A 23625-nucleotide genomic window follows, 5' to 3' on the forward strand; every position below is an offset into this window, starting at 1 on the left:
TTAGAAGGCCTGGGCTCGAGTTTATCAGAATGTGGTGCTGGAGACTGGGGAGTTAGTATCTGATACGTCTCCAACGTATCTATAATTTTTGATTGTTCCATGCTATTATATATTCTGTTTTGGATGTTTAATGGGCTTATTTTTTACACTTTTATATTATTTTTGGGACTAACCTATTAACCGGAGGCCCAGCCCAAATTGCTGTTTTTTGCCTATTTCAGTGTTTCACAGAAAAAGAATATCAAACGGAGTCCAAACGGAATGAAACCTTCGGGACAGTTATTTTTGGAACAAACCTGATCCAGTGGACTTGGAGTCGATGTCAAGAAATCACCGAGGAGGCCACGAGGTAGGGGGGCGCGCCTACCCCCCTGGGCGCGCCCTCCACCCTCGTGGGCCCCTCGTGGCTCCACCGACCTACTTCTTCCTCCTATATATACCTACGTACCCCGCAACCTTCTGTACCCGTGAGATCCCATCTCGGGGCCTTTTCCGGTGTCCTGCCGGAGGGGGCATTCATCATGGAGGGATTCTACATCAACACCATAGCCTCTCCGATGATGTGTGAGTAGTTTACCTCAGACCTTCGGGTCCATAGTTATTAGCTAGATGGCTTCTTCTCTCTCTTTGGATCTCAATACAAAGTTCTCCTCGATTCTCTTGGAGATCTATTCGATGCAATCTTCTTTTGCGGTGTGTTTGTCGAGATCCGATGAATTGTGGGTTTATGATCAAGATTATCTATGGACAATATTTGAATCTTCTCTGAATTCTTTTATGTATGATTGGTTATCTTTGCAAGTCTCTTCGAATTATTAGTTTGGTTTGGCCTACTAGATTGATCTTTCTTGCAATGGGAGAAGTGCTTAGCTTTGGGTTCAATCTTGCGGTGCTCGATCCCAGTGACAGTAGGGGAAACGACACGTATTGTATTGTTGCCATCGAGGATAAAAAGATGGGGTTTATATCATACTGCATGAGTTTATCCCTCTACATCATGTCATCTTGCTTAAAGCGTTACTCCGTTCTTATGAACTCAATACTCTAGATGCATGCTAGATAGCGGTCGATGTGTGGAGTAATAGTAGTAGATGCAGGCAGGAGTCGGTCTACTTGTCACGAACGTGATGCCTATATACATGATCATACCTAGATATTCTCATAACTATGCTCAATTCTATCAATTGCTCGACAGTAATTTGTTCACCCACCGTAATACTTATGCTATCTTGAGAGAAGCCACTAGTGAAACCTATGGCCCCCGGGTCTATTTTCCATCATATTAATTTCCCGTCAACTAGCTATTCTAGCGCCGTTTATTTTGCAATCTTTACGTTTAATCTTTATCATAAAAATACCAAAAATATTATCTTATCATCTCTATCAGATCTCACTTTTGCAAGTGGCCGTGAAGGGATTGACAACCCCTTTATCGCGTTGGTTGCAAGGTTCTTATTTGTTTGTGTAGGTGCAAGGGACTTGAGCGTGGCCTCCTACTGGATTGATACCTTGGTTCTCAAAAACTGTGGGAAATACTTACGCTACTTTGTTGCATCACCCTTTCGTCTTCAAGGGAAAACCAACACAGTGCTCACGAGGTAGCAAGAAGGATTTCTGGCACCGTTGCCGGGCAGGCTTACACCAAGTAAAGTCAAGATTTGATCTCCCGCCTACGTGCGATTTCTGGCGCCGTTGCCGGGGCGATTTACGTGCAAGTCAAGACATACCAAGTACCCATCACAAACTCTTATCCCTCGCATTACATTATTTGCCATTTGCCTCTCGTTTTCCTCTCCCCCACTTCACCCTTGCCGTTTTATTCGCCCCTTTTCCGTTCGATCTTGTGTTACCATGTGCCTTCTTTCTGCTTGCATCTTCGCTTGCTAAAAGTTTATGGATCCTCATCCACTTGCTAATCTTTTTAAGAGATCCAATTATGATGAACCAATTTCTAGTGATTTGAGTGCACTAGATTATCTTTATGAGGTTTTGCTTGAAATTCGTGAATCTGAAAATTGTGATGAAGAAATTTATGAAGAGATTCATGATAGCTCCTTGAATAAAAAGCATGATTGTAATGATTTTACTATAAATTCTCTTGATGTCAATTGTGTTAATAATATGCAAAACCCTAAGCTTGGGGATGCTAGTTTTGCTATGTCTACTACTTGTTGCAATGATCATGATTGGGGTGATTCTTCTTATGATCTTGAAAATTTATTTAAGCCCCATGATGAATATGAGATAGATAATAGTGTTTGCAATAATATTGAAAGTGGGTTAGGAAGAGTGTCAACTTTAGATCCCACATATTTGGAGAATGCTCAATCTTATGAAGTTTTTGATAAAAGTGGGTTTGGAGAGGTCATGACTTTAGTTAATGTTAATCCCACTATTTTGGAAGAGTGTCAACTTTGCATACATGTGGATCATGTTAATAATATGTTTTGTGATAGCTATATTGTTGAATTTTATTATGATCCTACATGTAATTATTATGAGAGAGGAAAATATGGTTGTAGAAATTTTCATGTTACTAAATTACCTCTTGTTATGTTGAGATTGCTATTGTTTCTTTCCTCTTCCTTGCATATGCTAGTTTTTGCTTGCTATGATAATTTGTTTGCTTATAAAATTCCTATGCATAGGAAGTATGTTAAACTTAGATGTGTTTGTCACGAGTTTTATGATGCTCTCTTTGTGCAATAATTCTTGTCTTTTATGCGAGCATCATCGAAATTATCCATGCCTAGATAAGGGCGTTAAACGATAGCGCTTGTTGGGAGGCAACCCAATTTTATTTTAGTTTTCTTGCTTTTTGCTTCTGTTTAGTAATAAATCTTTGATCTAGCCTCTGGTTATATGGGTTTTTATGTTTTAATTAGTGTTTGTGCCAAGTTAAACCTATAGGATCTTCTTGGGTGTTAGTTATTTGATCTTGCTGAAAATTCCAGAAAATTTCTGTTCACGAAAACAATTGTTAAAATCACCAGAACGTGATAAAATACTGATTCCAATTGCAGTAGAACAATAAACAAATTATCTATGTCGTCCTATTTTGGTAGATGTTTTTGAGTTCCATAAGTTTGCGTTAGTTACATATTACTACAGACTGTTCTGTTTTTGACAGATTCTGTTTTTCGTTTGTTGTTTGCTTATTTTGATGAATCTATGGCTAGTAAAAGAGTTTATAAACCATAGAGAAGTTGGAATACAGTGGGTTTAACACCAATATAAATAAAGAATGAGTTCATTACAGTACCTTAAAGTGGTGGTTTGTTTTATTTCGCTAACGGAGCTCATGAGATTTTCTGTTGAGTTTTGTGTTGTGAAGTTTTCAAGTTTTGGGTAAAGATTTGATGGATTATGGAACAAGGATTGGCAAGAGCCTAATCTTGGGGATGCCCATGGCATCCCAAGGTAAAATTCAAGGATAACCAAAAGCTTAAGCTTGGGGATGCCCCGGAAGGCATCCCCTCTTTCGTCTTCGTCTATCGGTAACTTTACTTGGAGCTATATTTTTATTCACCACATGATATGTGTTTTGCTTGGAGCGTCTTGTATGATTTGAGTCTTTGCTTTTTAGCTTGTCACAATCATCCTTGCTGTACACACCTTTTGAGAGAGACACACATGATTCGGAATTTGGTAGAATACTCTATGTGCTTCACTTATATCTTTTGAGCTATATAGTTTTTGCTCTAGTGCTTCACTTATATCTTTTAGAGCACGGTGGTGGTTGTATTTTATAGAAATTATTGATCTCTCATGCTTCACTTATATTATTTTTAGAGTCTTAAACAGCATGGTAATTTGCTTTAATTGTGAAATTAATCTTCCATATTGAGTTCATTGAATATCATGAGAAGTTTGATACTTGATAAGTGTTTTGAGATATAAAGGTGGTAATATTAGAGTGTGCTAGTTGAGTAATTGTGAAATTGAGAAATACTTATGTTAAAGTTGGCAAGTCCCGTAGCATGCACGTATGGTAAAAGTTGTGTGACAATTTTGACACATAAGGTGTTCTTTTATTGCTTTCCTTATGAGTGGCGGTCGGGGACGAGCGATGGTCTTTTCCTACCAATCTATCCCTCTAGGGGCATGCGTAGTAGTACTTTGCTTCGAGGGCTAATAAACTTTTGCAATAAGTATATGTGTTCTTTATGACTAATGTGAGTCCATGGATTATACGCACTCTCAACCTTCAACAATTTTCTAGCCTCTACGGTACCGCGCATTGCCCTTTCTCACCTTGAGAGTTGGTGCAAACTTTGTCGGTGCATCCAAACCCTGTGATATGATACGCTCTATCACACATAAACCTCCTTATATCTTCCTCAAAACAACCACCATACCTACCTATCATGGCATTTCCATAGCCATTCCGAGATGTATTGCCATGCAACTTTCCACCATTCCGTTTATTATGACACGCTCCATCATTGTCATATTGCTTTGCATGATCATGTAGTTGACATCGTATTACTGGCAAAGCCACCATTCATAATTTTTCATACATGTCACTCTTGATTCATTGCATATCCCGGTACACTGCCGGAGGCATTCACATAGAGTCATATTTTGTTCTAAGTATTGAGTTGTAATTCTTGAGTTGTAAGTAATAAAAGTGTGATGATCATCATTATTAGAGCATTGTCCCATGTGAGGAAAGGATGATGGAGACTATGATTCCCCCACAAGTCGGGATGAGATTCCGGACTAAAAAAAAGGAAAAAAAGAAGAGGCCAAAGAAAAAAAGAGAAGGCCCAAGAAAAAAGAAAAAAATGAAAAAAATGAGAGAAAAAGAGAGAAGGGACAATGTTACTATCCTTTTTCCACACTTGTGCTTCAAAGTAGCACCGTGATCTTCATGATAGAGAGTCTCCTATGTTGTCACTTTCATACACTAGTGGGAATTTTTCATTATAGAACTTGGCTTGTATATTCCAATGATGGGCTTCCTCAAAGTGCCTTAGGTCTTCGTGAGCAAGCAAGTTGGATGCACACCCACTTAGTTTCTTTTGTTGAGCTTTCATACATTTATAGCTCTAGTGCATCCGTTGCATGGCAGTCCCTACTCCTCTCATTGACATCAATTGATGCGTATCTCCATAGCCTATTGATTAGTCGCGTTGATGTGAGACTTTCTACCTTTTTGTCTTCTCTCATAACCCCCATCATTATACTTTACTCCACCCATAGTATATCCATGGCTTGCGCTCATGTATTGCGTAAGGGTTGAAAAGGCTGAAGCGCGTTAAAAAGTATGAACCAATTGCTCGGCTGGTCATCGGGGTTATGCATGATGAGAACGTTTGTGTGACAATATTGAAACATGGCCTAACTATATGATTTTGTAGGGATAAGCTTTATTTGGCTATGTTATTTTGATAAGACATAATTGCTTGGTTAGCATGTTTGAAGTATTATTGTTTTTATGTCAACATTAAACTTTTATCTTGAATCTTTAGGATCTAAATATTCATGCCACAATAAAAAGAATTACATTGAAAATTATGCTAAGAAGCATTCCACATCAAAAATTCTGTTTTTATCATTTACCTACTCGAGGACGAGCAGGAATTAAGCTTGGGGATGCTTGATACGTCTCCAACGTATGTATAATTTTTGATTTTTCCATGCTATTATATATTCTCTTTTGGATGTTTAATGGGCTTATTTATACACTTTTATATTATTTTTGGGACTAACCTATTAACCGGAGGCCCAACCCAAATTGCTGTTTTTTTGCCTATTTCAGTGTTTCACAGAAAAAGAATATCAAACGGAGTCCAAACGGAATGAAACCTTCGGGAGAGTTATTTTTGGAATAAACGTTATCCAGAGGACTTGGAGTGGACGTCAAGAAATCACCGAGGAGGCCACGAGGTAGGGGCGCGCCAACCCCCCTCCCCCCAGGCACGCCCTCCACCCTCGTGGGCCCCTCGTGGCTCCACCGACCTACTTCTTCCTCCTATATATACCTACGTACCCCCAAACCATCAAAGAGCACCACGAAAACCTAATTCCACCGCCGCAACCTTCTGTACCCGTGAGATCCCATCTTGGGGCCTTTTCCGGCGTCCTGCCGGAGGGGGCATTGATCACGGAGGGCTTCTACATCAACACCATAGCCTCTCCGATGATGTGTGAGTAGTTTACTTCAGACCTTCGGGTCCATAGTTATTAGCTAGATGGCTTCTTTTCTCTCTTTGGATCTCAATACAAAGTTCTCCTCGATTCTCTTGGAGATCTATTTGATGTAATCTTCTTTTGCGGTGTGTTTGTCGAGATCCGATGAATTGTGGGTTTATGATCAAGATTATCTATGAACAATATTTGAATCTTCTCTGAATTCTTTTATGTATGATTGGTTATCTTTGCAAGTGTCTTCGAATTATCAGTTTGGTTTGGCCTACTAGATTGATCTTTCTTGCAATGGGAGAAGTGCTTAGCTTTGGGTTCAATCTTGCGGTGCTCGATCCAAGTGACAGTAGGGGAAACAACACGTATTGTATTGTTGCCATCGAGGATAAGAAGATGGGGTTTATATCATATTGCATGAGTTTATCCCTCTACATCATGTCATCTTGCTTAAAGCGTTACTCCGTTCTTATGAACTCAATGCTCTAGATGCATGCTGGATAGCGCTCGATGTGTGGAGTAATAGTAGTAGATGCAGGCAGGAGTCTGTCTACTTGTCACGGACGTGATGCCTATATACATGATCATACCTAGATATTCTCATAACTATGCTCAATTCTATCAATTGCTCGACAGTAATTTGTTCACCCATCGTAATACTTATGCTATCTTGAGAGAAGCCACTAGTGAAACCTATGGCCCCCGGGTCTATTTTCCATCATATTAATTTCCCGTCAACAAGCTATTTCTGGCGCCGTTTATTTTGCAATCTTTACTTTTAATCTTTATCATAAAAATACCAAAAATATTATCTTATCATCTCTATCAGATCTCACTTTTGCAAGTGGCCGTGAAGGGATTGACAACCCCTTTATCGCGTTGGTTGCAAGGTTCTTATTTGTTTGTGTCGGTGCAAGGGACTTGAGCATGGCCTCCTACTGGATTGATACCTTGGTTCTCAAAAACTGAGGGAAATACTTACGCTACTTTGCTGCATCACCCTTTCCTCTTCAAGGGAAAACCAACGCAGTGCTAAAGAGGTAGCAGTATCTCATGAGATCAAGCAACTGAGGAAGACGGAGAACTGGGCCACCTCGGCTCCGAGGTCTGGGATTCCGTCTGGAGCTGCTGACATGGAGAAAGAGTCTGATGCTGATGATGACGATGACTATGAGCCCTCTGGAGCATAGCCCTCATGGGCAAAGAAGCTCAAGAGCAAGATGAAGAGACTCTTCTGCATGGAGTCTCATGGTCAGTACCTGACTCATGTGTCTGAGAAGAAGGCCAGGAGCCGTCACAAGGAGCTCATGCGTAAGTTGGGTGCGACCGTTGCCAGCGGATCTGAGTGCAAGATCACCGATGAGGAGGAGTGGGTTCAGCAGCACTGCCCGTGGACCGATTCAGACACCGAGCAGTTTCCTACCGATGATGGCGGTGCAGACGATCCCGCTGGGATGTGATGACGGAGTTCCTCAGCTTACTATCACCTGGGGCCGTAGCAGCGTTTTTTGACTTTTTGGTGTCTCGATGCCAAAGGGGGAGAGAGCTTAGGGTTTTGTCGTTGTCAAGTTGCGAGCGTGTGTTTGTGTGGCTTGTTTGCCTTGCCTGTCTTTCTCGCAAACTCTTTTCTTATCTTTTGCGTTTGTTTGGTTTGTGCTTGTGAGACCTGGTACCCCTTCATATGGTGTGAGACATATGCTACCTTATCCCTTATTATCTATGTTTGTCGAGTACTTGGTAGTATGTGAGTTGCATGCTTATCCTGTTATATACCTTGCTCACACCTACTCTACTGCATCCGAGCTATATGTACCATTACTTGTTGCTATTGCTGTCAGACTATGAAATATAGGGGGAGTGTTGATCCTAATGTGTGTGCCTTGCATTCCAAAGGCACCTCTAATTAGGTGCACACATTCAGGGGGAGACCCGTCTATATTTAGTAGTTCTGGGATTCGTTTTACTTTCATATCCTACCTTTGTGCAAATCCCGAGTTGTCATCAATCCACCAAAAAGGGAGATTGTTAAGGCATGTCTCTCTCAAAGTAGTTTTGGTGATTGATGACAACGCTTTTGCGGACTAATCGTGTGCGTTGAGTATTTCCGAGATTCATCCTTTGGCACGAGACGATTCCTTCCCTTCGGAGCTTTAAGTGAAGACGGTGTAGCTTTTTCGTTTCAGTTTTGGTGGACCTGTTTCGTAGGAGTCATCGTACTATCAAGAGGGGGTCCGCATTGGTAAGGCTAGGGTGGAATCAACACGTACACATCCCCTTTGCACCCACAGAGCCTTCCCACTTCGATGGAGGATCCCTCGTTGCTTCTGGTGGGAAATTTGGTCCCAGCGGTAGTACCGCAGACCCCAGCGGTAGTACCGCTCAAGAGCCACAAGCGGCAGTACTGCTCCACAGCGGTAGTACCGCCTGGCGCTCTCAGCCATAGTACCGCTACTGTTCTGAGCTCCTACCGCCTCGACTAGAGGGTGGTGTCGCCTCTCGTGTCGGGTTTTGCGGCACTGGCAGCGGCAGTAGAGACGGTAGTATCGCTCGTAAGCGATAGTACCGTCCCTACCACCGCGGCTGGTACTGCCTTGGGTCCAGATCCTGCTCCACCTCTGGCCTTCCTCAGTCTGCACGGCAGTACCGCGAGGGGGAGTGGTAGTACCGCTTACCCCAGCGGGGCTGAATGGGGATAATGGTTAGATTCCCCCCTTATAAAAGGAGGTCTTCTTCTCCAAGTTGACCTACCTCTTTTCCCCCAAGCTCCATTGTTGCTCCAAAGCTCATTTTCGCCCAATCTCTCTCCCTAGCCAATCAAACTTGTTGATTCTTTGGGGATTGGTTGAGAAGGCCCGGATCTACACGTCCACCAAGAGAAATGTGATTCCCCCACTAATCCCTTGCGAATCTTGTTACTCTTGGGTGTTTGAGAACCCTAGACAGTTGAGGTCACCTCGGAGCCATATTCCATTGTGGTGAAGCTCCGTGGTATCGTTGGGAGCCTCCAATTGAGTTGTGGAGATAGCCCCAACCTTGTTTGTAAAGGTTCGGTCGCATTGTGTGAGGGCGTGAGGAGAATACGGTGGCCCTAGTGGCTTCTTGGGGAGCATTGTGCCTCCACACCGCTCCAACGGAGACGTACTTCCCCTCAAAGGGAAGGAACTTTGGTAACACATCCTCGTCTCCACCGACTCCGCTATTGGTTATCTCTCACCTTTACTTGTGCAAGCTCTTATTGTGTTGTATTCCTTTCTTGCTTGTGTGCTTGTTGTTGTTGCATCATATAGGTTGCCCACCTAGTCACATATCTAGACAACTGCTACCTCTTGAGCACTGCGTTGGTTTTCCCTTGAAGAGGAAAGGGTGATGCAGCAAAGTAGCGTATGTATTTCCCTCAGTTTTTGAGAACCAAGGTATCAATCCAGTAGGAGGCTACGTGCGAGTCCCTGTCACCTACACAAAACAAATAAATCCTCGCAACCAACGCGATAAGGGGTTGTCAATCCCTTCACGGTCACTTATGAGAGTGAGATCTGATAGATATGATAGGATAATATTTTTGGTATTTTTATGATAAAGATGCAACATAAAAATAAAAGCAAAGTAAAAAAGCAAAGGAAATAACTAAGTGTTGGAAGATAAAAATGATGAAGATAGACCCGGGGGCCATAGGTTTCACTAGTGGCTTCTCTCAAGAGCATAAGTATTTTACGATGGGTGAACAAATTACTGTTGTGCAATTGACAGAATTGAGCATAGTTATGAGAATATCTAGGTATGATCATGTATATAGGCATCACGTCCGAGACAAGTAGACCGACTCCTGCCTGCATCTACTACTATTACTCCACACATCGAGCGCTATCCAGCATGCATCTAGAGTATTAAGTTCATAAGAACAGAGTAACGCCTTAAGCAAGATGACATGATGTAGAGGGATAAATTCATGCAATATGATAAAAAAACATCTTGTTATCCTCGATGGCAACAATACAATATGTCTCTTGTTGCTCCTACTGTCACTAGGAAAGGACACCGCAAGATTGAACCCAAAGCTAAGCACTTCTCCCATTGCAAGAAAGATCAATCTAGTTGGCCAAACCAAACTGATAATTCGAAGAGACTTGCAAAGATAACCAATCATACATAAAAGAATTCAGAGAAGATTCAAATATTGTTCATAGATAAACTTGATCATAAACCCACAACTCATCGGTCTCAACAAACACACCGCAAAAGAAGATTACATCGAATAGATCTCCACGAGAGAGGGAGAGAACATTGTATTGAGATCCAAAAAGAGAGAGGAAGCCATCTAGCTACTAACTATGGACCCGAAGGTCTGAGGTAAACTAGTCACACTTCATCGGAGGGGCTATGGTGTTGATGTAGAAGCCCTCCGTGATCGATGCCCCCTCCGGCGGAGCTCCGGAACAGGCCCCAAGATGGGATCTCGTGGGTACAGAAGGTTGCGGTGGTGGAATTAGTTTTTTGGCTCCGTATCTGATCATTTGGGGGTACGTAGGTATATATAGGAGGAAGAAGTACGTCGGTGGAGCAACAGGGGGCCCACGAGGGTGGAGGGTGCGCCCTGGGGGGTAGGCGCGCCCCCTACCTCGTGGCTTCCTCTTTTGTTTCTTGACGTAGGGTCCAAGTCTCTTGGATCTTGTTCGTTCCGAAAATCACGTTCCCGAAGGTTTCATTCCGTTTGGACTCCGTTTGATATTCTTTTTCTGCGAAAGTCTGAAATAGGCAAAAAACAACAATTTTGGGCTGGGCCTCCGGTTAATAGGTTAGTCCCAAAAATAATATAAAAGTGAATAATAAAGCCCAATAATGTCCAAAACAGAAGATAATATAGCATGGAGCAATCAAAAATTATAGATACGTTGGAGACGTATCAAGCATCCCCAAGCTTAATACCTGCTCTTCCTCGAGTAGGTAAATGATAAAAACAGAATTTTTGATGCGGAGTGCTACTAGACATAATTTCAATGTAGTTCTTCTTAATTGTGGTATGAATATTCAGATCCGAAAGATTAAAGATAAAAGTTCATATTGACATAAAAATAATAATACTTCAAGCATACTAACTAAGCAATTATGTCCTCTCAAAATAACATGGCCAAAGAAAGTTCATCCCTACAAAATCATATAGTTTAGTCATGCTCCATCTCCGTCACACAAGAATGCTCTCATCATGCACAACCCCGATGACAAGCCAAGCAATTGTTTCACACTTTAGTAATCTCAAACTTTTTCAATCTTCACGCAATACATGAGCACGAGCCATGGATATAGCACTATGGGTGGAATAGAATATGATGATGGGGGTTATGTGGAGAAGACAAAAAAGGAGAAAGTCTCACATCAACGAGGCTAATCAATGAGCTATGGGATGCCCATAGATTGATGTTAATGCAAGGAGTAGGGATTGCCATGCAATGGATGCACTAGAGCTATAAATATATGAAAGCTCAACAAAAGAAACTAAGTGGGTGTGCATCCAACTTGCTTGCTCACGAAGACCTAGGGCACTTGAGGAGGCCCATTGTTGGAATATACAAGCCAAGTTCTATAATGAAAAATTCCCACTAGTATATGAAAGTGACAGAACAAGAGACTCTCTATCATGAAGATTATGGTGCTACTTTGAAGCACAAGTGTGGTAAAGGATAGTAACATTGTCCCTTCTCTGTTTTTCTCTCTCTTTTTTTGGGCCTTCTCTTTTTTTATGGCCTTTCTCTTTTTTTTATTCCTCACTTGGGACAATGCTCTAGAAAATGATGATCATCACACTTCTATTTATTTACAACTCAATGATTACAACTCGATACTAGAACAAAGTATGACTCTATATGAATGCCTCCGACGGTGTACCGGGATATGCAATGAACCAAGAGTGACATGTATGAAATAATTATGAATGGTGGCTTTGCCACAAATACTATGTCAACTACATGATCATGCTAAGCAATATGACAATGATGAACGTGTCATGATAAACGGAATGGTGGAAGGTTGCATGGCAATATATCTCGGAATGGCTATGGAAATGCCATAATAGGTAGGTATGGTGGCTGTTTTGAGGAAGATATAAGGAGGTTTGTGTGTGAAAGAGCGTATCATATCACGGGGTTTGGATGCACCGGCGAAGTTTGCACCAACTCTCAATGTGAGAAAGGGCAATGCACGGTACCGAAGAGGCTAGCAATGATGGAAAGGTGAGAGTGCGTATAATCCATGGACTCAACATTAGTCATAAAGAACTCACATACTTATTGCAAAAATCTACAAGTCATCAAAAACCAAGCACTACGCGCATGCTCCTAGGGGGATAGATTGGTAGGAAAAGACCATCGCTCGTCCCCGACCGCCACTCATAAGGAGGACAATCGAAGAACACCTCATGTTTCAAATTTGTTACATAACGTTTACCATACGTGCATGCTACGGGGCTTGCAAACTTCAACACAAGTATTTCTCAAATTCACAACTACTCAACTAGCACGACTTTGATATTACTACCTCCATATCTCAAAACAATCATCAAGTATCAAACTTCTCTTAGTATTCAACACACTCATAAGAAAGTTTTTACTAATCTTGAATACCTAGCATATTAGGATTATTTAAGCAAATTACCATGCTATTTAAGACTCTCAAAATAATCTAAGTGAAGCACGAGAGATCAATAGTTTCTATAAAACAAATCCACCACCGTGCTCTAGAAGATATAAGTGAAGTACTAGAGCAAAACTATATAACTCAAAAGATATAAGTGAAGCACATAGAGTATTCTAATAATTTCCGAATCATGTGTGTGTCTCTCAAAAGGTGTGTACAGCAAGGATGATTGTGGTAAACTAAAAACAAAGACTCAAATCATACAAGACGCTCCAAGCAAAACACATATCATGTGGTGAATAAAATTATAGCTCCAAGTAAAGTTACCGATGGAAGTAGACGAAAGAGGGGATGCCTTCCGGGGCATCCCCAAGCTTTGGATTTTTGGTGTCCTTAGATTATCTTGGGGGTGCCATGGGAATCCCCAAGCTTAGTCTCTTGCCACTCCTTGTTCCATAATCCATCAAATCTTTCACCCAAAACTTGAAAACTTCACAACACAAAACTCAACAGAAAATCTCGTGAGCTCCGTTAGCGAAAGAAAACAAAAGACCACTTCAAGGTACTGTAATGAACTCATTCTTTATTTATATTGGTGTTAAAACTACTGTATTCCAACTTATCTATGGTTTATAAACTATTTTACTAGCCATAGATTCATCAAAATAAGCAAACAACACACAAAAAACAGAATCTGTCAAAAACATAACAGTCTGTAGTAATCTGTAACTAACGCAAACTTCTGGAACTCCAAAAAATCAGCCAAAATAGGAAGACCTAGGAAATTTTTTTATTGATCAGCATCAATTGGAATAAATATTTTATCACGTTCTGGTGATTTTTAACAATTATTTTTCATGAACAGAAAGTTTCTGGAAATTACAGCAAGATCAAATAACTATCACCCAAGAAGATCCTATAGGTTTAACTTGGCACAAACACTAATTAAAACATAAAAACACATCTAACCAGAGGCTAGAACAAATATTTATTCCTAAACAGAAGCAAATAGCAAAAAAACTAAAAATAAAATTGGGTTGCCTCCTAACAAGCGCTATCGTTTAACGCCCCTAGCTAGGCATAAAAGCAAGAATAGATCTAGGTATTGCCATCTTTGGTAGGCAATACATAAGTGGCTCTCATGATAGATTCATATGGTAGTTTTATTTTCTTCCTAGGGAAGTGTTCCATCCCTTTCTTTAATGGAAATTGGAATCTAATATTCCTTTCCTTCATATCAATAATTGCACCAATCGTTCTATGGAAAGGTCTACCAAGAATTTAGCACAGATTGCAACAAGGAAATACAATCTATCAAAGAGCAATTATCATAATTAAATTCCTTGAAATCCAAAATAGTGGGTTTATTAATATCTAGGGTTTTGTTCTCTTCAGTCCCACTTTTATCAATTTTAGCATCAAGATCTAAAAACTCCGAATTTTTGGAACGCCTTCTAGGTAAAGGTGGATCATATTCAGTCCCATCATTATCAAGATTCATATTGCAAAACAAAGATTTAATAGGGGACACATCAATAACTTTTAGATCTTCATCTTTATTTTCATAGAAATTTGAAGAACACGCTTTCATAAAGCAATCTCTCTTAGCACGCATCCTAGCGGTTCTTTCTTTGCACTCATCAATGGAAATTCTCATGGCTTTGAGAGACTCATTGATATCATGCTTAGGAGGAATAGATCTCAGTTTTAAAGAATCAACATCAAGAGAAATTCTATCAACGTTCCTAGCCAATTCATCAACTTTAAGCAATTTCTCTTCAAGCAAAGCATTGAAATTCTTTTGCAAATTCATAAACTCTTCAACACTAGTCTCAAATTCAGAGGGCATCTTATTAAAATTTCCATAAGAATTGTTGTAGGAATTACCATAATTATTAGAGGAATTACTAGGATAAGGCCTAGGATTAAAGTTTCCTCTATACGCGTTGTTACCAAAATTATTCCTACCAACAAAATTCACATCCATAGATTCATTATTATTCTCAATCAAAGTAGACAAAGGCATATCATTAGGATCAGAAGAAACACTCTTAGTAGCAAATAATTTCATAAGTTCATCCATGTTTCCACTCAAAACATTAATTTCTTCTATCGCATGCACTTTTTTATTAGTAGATCTTTCAGTGTGCCATTGAGAATAATTAACCATAATATTATCTAGGAGTTTAGTAGCTTATCCTAAAGTGATTTCCATAAAAGTGCCTCCCGCGGCTGAATATAAAAGATTTCTAGAAGCAAAGTTCAATCCGGCATAAAAATTTTGTATAATCATCCACAAATTCAAACCATGAGTAGGGCAATTATGTATCATTAATTTCATCCTCTCCCAAGCTTGTGCAACATGCTCATGATCAAGTTGCTTAAAATTCATGGTATCGTTTCTAAGAGAGATGATCTTAGCGGGAGGAAAATACTTAGAGATAAAAGCATCTTTGCACCTATTCCAAGAATCAATACTATTTTTAGGCAAAGACGAAAACCAAGCTTTAGCACGATCTCTAAGCGAAAAAGGAAATAGTTTCAATTTAACAATATCATTATGAACATCTTTCTTGTTTTGCATATCACACAAATCAACGAAGCTATTTAGATGAGTAGCGGCATCTGCACTAGGAAGGCCGGCGAATTGATCTTTCATGACAAGATTCAACAAAGCAGCATTGATTTCACAAGATTCAGTATCGGTAAGAGGAGCAATCGGAGTGCTAAGGAAATCATTATTGTTGGTATTGGTAAAGTCACATAATTTGGTATTATCTTGAGCCATCGTGACAAACAAGCAATCCAACACACGAGCAAACAGAAAGCAAGCAAAAAAGAGGCGAACGAAAAAGAAGAGAGGGCGAATAAAACGGCAAGGGTGAAGTGGGGGAGAGGAAAACGAGAGGCAAATGGCAAATAATGTAATGCGGGAGATAAGGGTTTGTGATGGGTACTTGGTATGTTGACTTTTGCGTAGACCTCCCAAGCAACGGCGCCAGAAATGGCTCGTTGTCGGGAGTCCAAATCTTAACTTGACCTTGCGTAAGCCTCCCCGTCAACGGCGCCAGAAATCCTTCGTGCTACCTCTTGAGCACTGCGTTGGTTTTCCCTTGAAGAGGAAAGGATGATGCAGCAAAGTAGCATAAGTATTTCCTTCAGTTTTTGAGAACCAAGGTATCAATCCAGTAGGAGGCTACGCGCGAGTCCCTCGCACCTACACAAAACAAATAAATCCTCGCAACCAACGCGATAAGGGGTTGTCAATCCCTTCACGGTCACTTACGAGAATGAGATCTGATAGATATGATAGGATAATATTTTTGGTATTTTTATGATAAAGATGCAAAATAAAAATAAAAGCAAAGTAAAAAAGCAAAGAAAATAACTAAGTGTTGGAAGATTAATATGATGAAGATAGACCCGGGGGCCATAGGTTTCACTAGTGGCTTCTCTCAAGAGCATAAGTATTTTACGGTGGGTGAACAAATTACTGTTGGGCAATTGACAGAATTGAGCATAGTTATGAGAATATCTAGGTATGATCATGTATATAGGCATCACGTCCGAGACAAGTAGACCGACTCCTGCCTACATCTACTACTATTACTACACAAATCGACCGCTATCCAGCATGCATCTAGAGTATTAAGTTCATAAGAACAGAGTAATGCCTTAAGCAAGATGACATGATGTAGAGGGATAAATTGATGCAATATGATAAAAAAAACCCCATCTTGTTATCCTCGATGGCAACAATACAATACGTGCCTTGCTGCCCCTACTGTCACTGGGAAAGGTCACCACAAGATTGAACCCAAAGCTAAGCACTTCTCCAGTTGCAAGAAAGATCAATCTAGTAGGCCAAACCAAACTGATAATTCGAAGAGACTTGCAAAGATAACCAATCATACATAAAAGAATTCAGAGAAGATTCAAATATTGTTCATACATAAACTTGATCATAAACCCACAATTCATCGGTCTCAACAAACACACCGCAAAAGAAGATTACATCGAATAGATCTCCACGAGAGAGGGGGAGAACATTGTATTGAGATCCAAAAAGAGAGAGGAAGCCATCTAGCTACTAACTATGGACCCGAAGGTCTGAGGTAAACTACTCACACTTCATCGGAGGGGCTATGGTGTTGATGTAGAAGCCCTCCGTGATCGATGCCCCCTCCGGCGGAGCTCCGGAACAGGCCCCAAGATGGGATCTCGTGGGTACAGAAGGTTGCGGCGGTGGAATTAGGTTTTTGGCTCCGTATCTGATCGTTTGGGGGTACGTAGGTATATATAGGAGGAAGAAGTACGTCGGTGGAGCAACAGGGGGCCCACGAGGGTCGAGGGCGCGCCCCCCTACCTCGTGGCTTCCTCTTTTGTTTCTTGACGTAGGGTCCAAGTCTCCTGGATCTTGTTCATTCCGAAAATCACGTTCCCGAAGGTTTCATTCCGTTTGGACTCCATTTGATATTCTTTTTCTGCGACTCTGAAATAGGCAAAAAACAACAATTTTGGGCTGGGCCTCCGGTTAATAGGCTAGTCTCAAAAATAATATAGAAGTGAATAATAAAGCCCAATAATGTCCAAAACAAAAGATAATATAGCATGGAGCAATCAAAAAATATAGATACGTTGGAGACGTATCAACAACCTACTTTGATGCAAACTTTAAATTGGTAAAGAAAAGCTAAAAATTGTTAGTTGCCTATTCCCTCCCCCTCTAGTCAACTATATCGATCCTTTCACATGTGTCCCATCTCCCCTAGGTTGTGACATAGAGGGAGAGGCAGATGAGCAGGACGGGGAGCAAAAAGGAGCTCCGACGATGGAGAAGAAGCAAAAGGGGTGGAGAAGATCGTCATACGTGTCCCATGACCGGTGACGACCGTTGATTCCACCCAAACCATTGCTCACTCATGGTTCGCCCCGTGGAAGAGCCACACTAACCTCATCTCCGTCCCCTCTATTCTCATTCGTCCTACTATCAGCGTGTAGATGGCCTCTCTACACAGACTCCAACTCTCTCCCACTGGTCAACGTCAGTTCCCGGTAACGAGCAGCTTGGCCACGAGTCACACAGACTCATCCGCCTCCTACATAGGTACCCCCGCGTGTGTTGTGGGGCCGCCACTCGGATGACTGTTGGGGCGGTGGGGTACCTGAGCATGCGACGAATATCAGCGAGTAGCTCGGTGCGGAGATGGTGGAAGAGAAGAATCTTCGGAGAGTTGGAGGAGAGGAAGAGGCAGCTGGGGGGATGAAGATTTCACTAAGCGGGTTAGGGAGGCGAGAGCACTAACCCCATGCCCACATCTGCATTCATACATGTGTCGTCGCCAGCGAATGGGTTAGGGATGCCGACATGGCAACTCTCCTTCCGCTAAGATTCGTGCTTTGCATCGGACGGCTTGCACCACGTCCACTTAGATATTTGTTTTCAAAAGCATAATAGAACTAAGCATATTTGTTTTTCCTCAAAGAACTGAACATATTTGTTTATCAACTTCAAATAATTGAATGAGAATGCATCAAGGGAACATTCATGTTAAGTACTTCTGAGTACTCCAGTTTCACAGAACATTTGGTTGTATATTCTTTTTTGCGGAATATTTGGTTGTATATTCATATAGATAAAGAGGCTTGCGGGGGTACTGCAAGATTGTCCCACAATCTGACCCCTCCATAGCTAATTAGACCCTAACTAGATAGGATTGTAAAATAAATGGGACTCAAAGATTCTGGGAGAAGCTGGGGAGGGGTCAGATTCTGTGAGAATCTTGCAAAAAATCGGGCCTTAATGGGCGTTGATATGTATAGCTTATAGCGATACCTATGCAGCAATCGCCTACAGCCCCAGCTAGCTAATCATACATATGCATGGTGGGCCAGCCCATTAAGGCACCTCGCTAGTTGTTGCGATCGCTCACTTGCTCATTAACGTTTCGTTTATTTTTTCTCAAAAAAGTGTTCGGATTTTTTCTTCAGTTTTTCCATGAATCCGAAAAAAGGTTGTGAATTCAAAAAAAGTTGAATTTTTTTGAGAAAAGGCTATGAATTCAAAGAAGTTCATGAATTCAAAAAGTTGAAGAATTCAAAAAATGTTCATGGATTTCAAATAGTTTTTCATGAATTCATAAAATGTTCACCAAGTTCAGAAAAACGTGAATTATTGAAAATGTTGGCAAATTTCAAAAAACGTTCATGAATTGAAAAATGTTCATGAATTTTGAAAATATACGTTAACCTAAAAAATTGTACACGACTTAAAAAATTGTTCATGGATTCAAGAAATGTTCACAGATTCCAAAAAAATCATGAGTTTCAAACAATGTTTGCCCTAACTAAAAAACATGAACAAAAAAGTATGAATTCAATACTATTCGAGAATATAAAAAACACTAATTAAAGAAAATGAATAATTTGGAAAATGTTAATGAATTAATCAAAAATTAAAAAATTGGAAAAAATGAATAAAGAAAATGAAAACCCCGAAAGAAATAAAAAAAAAGAAAAAAAACGACCAGAAAACCGGAAAACCAACAGATGAAAGAAGAATAAAAATGGTTGGAAGCTTCCAAATCAACGGAAAGTGTCCCGATTCGCTGCTTACCAAGGCCTCGGCCCAGATTAGACCTCGCATGGGCGATCGCTATCGTATCGCTCGGAAAGAGCGATGCATAGCATTCACGCTCCTATGTGGCATCTGTCTGTCTGAGAGTTGTTAATGAGTTGCGTTCACCGGTCTAGCTAGGATATTATTGCATGAATTTGAATGAGATCAAGGAGAGGCCCGCGAGCTTCCAAGCCTACAAATTTAGTCATGAACAAGACAAGCACAATAAGGAACCCATGGATTAACTAAAAGGACTACTTATCTTAATGTGGGTCGACATGTATGGTTTATTGATCCTCCAGATCACTTGTGTATTCCCCTAAACATTAAACCTTGAGTAAAAGTCGCACCGTTTACTCAAATAAACAAAAAAAGCATTCACGCTCCTCTAACAGTGCAACTAGAAATTCCACCAACAACTTCTTTCTGTTAGAGAAATTGTCTAGTCGGCTTCAAAATGCAGGGTACAAGAGATGGTAACTTGGGCTTAGAAAAGAATCATCCCATCTACTTGGTTGTGTAGTTTTACAGAAGATCCTACATCCTCCAAGGCAAGCCAACAATTTAAAGCTAACATACTAGATACATTTCCATTTTACAGGAGCTCGCCATGTCTATTATTTACAAAGGCCGAGAATGAATAAGTGAATATTGCAAAGTTTATACCAAGGTTCACACGTTTGTAAGTAAAAATGATTTAAAGATGCAAGAAAATGCACCTACAACTCCAACACCATCAAGGGATAGTTTTCGAATCATCTAAATCCTAAGACATGAGTAGTTTGCTCCATTCACGGACTAAAAGAAATTTGAATAACATATATCATTTCCAAGTTAACAAAAAGTATATCTTGAATTCTCGATGAGAACCAAGTTACATGATTAGTCGGTGGAGGAGGTTGCACCGTGGGCTATCATGAATCAAAACAATATGTTTGCCTCTCAATGTAGTAGGGTACTTGATGGGATCAGTTTTTTCCTAGTGGCATGTAACGTGTCTTTGTTGACGTCGTCAATCTTTAAGCACCATGATTCAGAAGTTGAATCTTCTGTAGACGTTCACACTTGAGAGAAAGAGAGAGACAACAAGGTTACGAGTTTGATTTTAAGAGGTTGTATTACTGTAGTGAGGTATTTTACAAGGTGTGTGAATATGGCATCACTAGTGTTTGGGTCGGACTTTGTGTATCATGGGCATCTGTATAATGAAGGAAGGCACCACGTTGTAACAAGATCATGAATGGTTTTTAGATGGGGAAGGAGGGTGCTGGGAGGGGCGTGGTACGAGTTTCACCATGAACTAGAAGGTAGCTCGAGGGAGAAGTCATGTATGATCGGCTCCAATGGTGGCCTTACCGAGGATTGCCACAGGCAACAAGGATTTCTGGTTATTGAATATGCCAGGGGCAAAATATTCCACGAAAAGGTTCATGGGAAAGTAGACTTCAACTAAGCCTATTAAACAAACATTTATACCTTCTTTTATTCAAATATATTCTTCGGTATATCCTATGTTGCGAGAACCTGGTATGCAACTAATGCAACTTGCTTTCACGGTATCATATTCATCGAAGTTAGCCATGGAGGTTTTTTTTGAAAGGTGGCAAAAGATTTGCCATATTCATTCAATAAGAAGTTTTACAGTCCAGAATCCCAAATGCGTGACAATAGATACACAACCTACTCTCCCAACATGAGATTGCCCAAAGACAATTCCCAGTTTGTGGCTTCATTGCGGATACAAAATACAATGATGTGGGGCGGCGAAGCTTTGTTGTGGAAGACATGAGGGTTGTGCTCGTTCCAGATTGCCTAGTGATGATGTATCACGTGCCCAGAGGCTAGTTCTATAAAGGCGTAAATGTGGTGATGTATCACGTATCTAAAGTGTCAGTGCAGGTATCACATGTTTTTATTTTCTTGCAAAACATTTTATGAAAGAAGTGTTTTTTTAGTAACATGAAGGAAGTGTTTCTTGTTCACTTGTTCTTTTTTTAGGGGTTCTTGTTCAGTTATCCTTGCTCATGAATGCCGGTTTTAGAACTAGACGTACTAATTGGGCTTAAAGCAGCCCAGGATGAAAGAGACCGAAGATGTCGTGGGACTTGAAAATCAGGGCGGCTAGCGTCCCTAAAAAAAAAACAAAATATCAGGGCGGCTAGCGTGTGGCCGTCACATGAATAGGCAGTTACAGAAAATGACGAGGGATCTACGGAAAGTTTTTTTTAGACGCTTCTACGGAAAGGTAGAACCACCATGGTCGCGGATACATTTTTCTTCTATTCTTTCTTCTGCTGAAACGCAATCGTCGTTTCACTTTTCGCGTTTCGTTGCAATCGATCCCATTTTACGGGCTGAAACGTTTCAGAGGTGGAACCCCACAAAAAAAATAACCTTTCAGAGGTAGAACACTATAGGCATGCAGCAGATGGTAAAAAGCATGTATAGTATTTTCATTAGCCTTGCCTTACATTGCCACCAACCAGAGCCATTACACAACGATTGATCCGGGAGATCTCTACTAGGATATGGGTAGCCATTAACCAAATGTAGACGACTAAGTATCAATTGACACAGCTAGCTCTAGCCCTTGTATTAATTCTGCAAATCACTCCACCCACCACCTGCCAACCCAGCACGGCCACTTCACCTCAACGACGAGACGTGAATGTGGGACACCTTGGCAAACAGCCAGAGCACGCCGTAAGTGACAGCCATGGCGACCCACCCGCCCAGGAGGACCCTGGACCCCGACCGTAACATGCTCGCGCCGCCCAGGTAACCGCCCGCCGCGCCGAAGCCGGCCAGGCCCACGGTGGTCGCCGCGCACACCGCCCCGACCCTAGCGCCATACGGCCTCACGAACCCGCCGGCCAGCAGCGGCAGGAGCGCGCCCACCGCGAACGCCAGCGCGGACGCGAGCGCGGCCAGCGTCGGGCTCGCCAGGCTCTCCTTCTTGCCCTTGGCGCCGTCGCGCTTGATCTGGGCCACCTCGATGTCGTACTGCGCGTACACGGACACGAACTCGCCGATGGCCATGCTGCAGGCGCCGGCCACCAGCCCGGCGAGGCCCGACACGAGCATCGTCTTGCCGGCGTCGTTCACGGCGCTGACGCCGATCATGAGGGACGCCACGGAGACGAGGCCGTCGTTGGCGCCGAGGACCGCCGCGCGGAGCCACTGCGCGCGGGCCATGTAGTTGACGCCGCCGTCGTCGTCGCCCGGGTGGACGTCGGCCTCGGCCGCCTCGGCGTCGACGGCGAGCACGACGACGACGTCCTCCTCCTTGGCCCTGCGCTCGCCGTCGGCGTGCACGTGGGAGGAGCCGACGTGATGGTCCATGGATCCAAGGCGATCGAGCTACTCAAGAAGGAGAAGCAATGTGGCTGGCTGCTGTACCTGAGTAGTGTGCCGGCCACACGCCTCGGCGGGGGTATTTATACTGGAAACCGCTAGGGTTTGACGAATGGAGGGCTCCGATTGCACTTGCGTGTGGCAGCCACACGCCCCCCGCTGACGTGTACCTCACACGGGATTTTCTGCAGATGTTGACGCGCGTATCTCGCTCGCTGATCGTCTGGTTCAGTGCATGCCTTCATTTTTAGCAACAAGTAAATGCGCCATCAATACACGGGTCCAAATGTACTAGCCCACCGCCAAATTTTGCGAATCTATACTAATGGGAGTTGGTAGTCTCATCGTTTCACATGCAGTCTGAAAATAATTTGAAAACCGAGCAATCAATTTGAAAATCAAGGAATCAATTCGGTTTAGATTACTAGATACTGATCTAAACGCTCTTATATTTCTTTACGGTGGGAGTACTACTAAACGGGAGTTGGCATGTCGTCGTTTCGTACACATTCATTAATATAAAAATAACCTGAAAACCAATCGTCAAATCAATTTGAAAATCAATCCATTAATCTATACTATTAAACGGCGGTTGGTACATCATCCTTTGGCACACATCCATTAATATGAAAATAATTTGAAAATCAAGCACCGAATCAATTTGAAAATCAAGCCACTAATCTATATTATGAAACGGCAGCGGGCACGTCATTCTTTCGCACGCGGTCATTAATGTGAAAATAATTTGGAAACTGAGCGCCGAATCAGTTTGAAAATCAATCCATTAATCTACTCTATTAAACAGGAGTTGATATGTCGTGGTTTCACATGCAGACATAATGCGGAAATAAATTTGAAACCAAGCACCGAATCAATTT

The 23625-nt window shown here is 41.7% G+C and overlaps 1 protein-coding gene across 1 annotated transcript; it reads right to left on the minus strand.

Annotated features, from left to right (window-relative positions):
- Positions 1–21822: 21822 nt before the first annotated feature.
- LOC109765884 (vacuolar iron transporter homolog 2-like) lies at positions 21823–22800 on the minus strand. The gene has a single exon (XM_020324648.4). It carries the CDS (start codon positions 22733–22735, stop codon positions 22040–22042), a length of 696 nt encoding a protein of 231 aa, XP_020180237.1. The 5' UTR covers positions 22736–22800; the 3' UTR covers positions 21823–22039.
- Between the last annotated feature and the right edge of the window lie 825 nt (positions 22801–23625).

Source organism: Aegilops tauschii, chromosome 2 (genome assembly GCF_002575655.3).
Source record: "Aegilops tauschii subsp. strangulata cultivar AL8/78 chromosome 2, Aet v6.0, whole genome shotgun sequence".
In the NCBI taxonomy this organism is placed as follows: Eukaryota; Viridiplantae; Streptophyta; class Magnoliopsida; order Poales; family Poaceae; genus Aegilops; species Aegilops tauschii.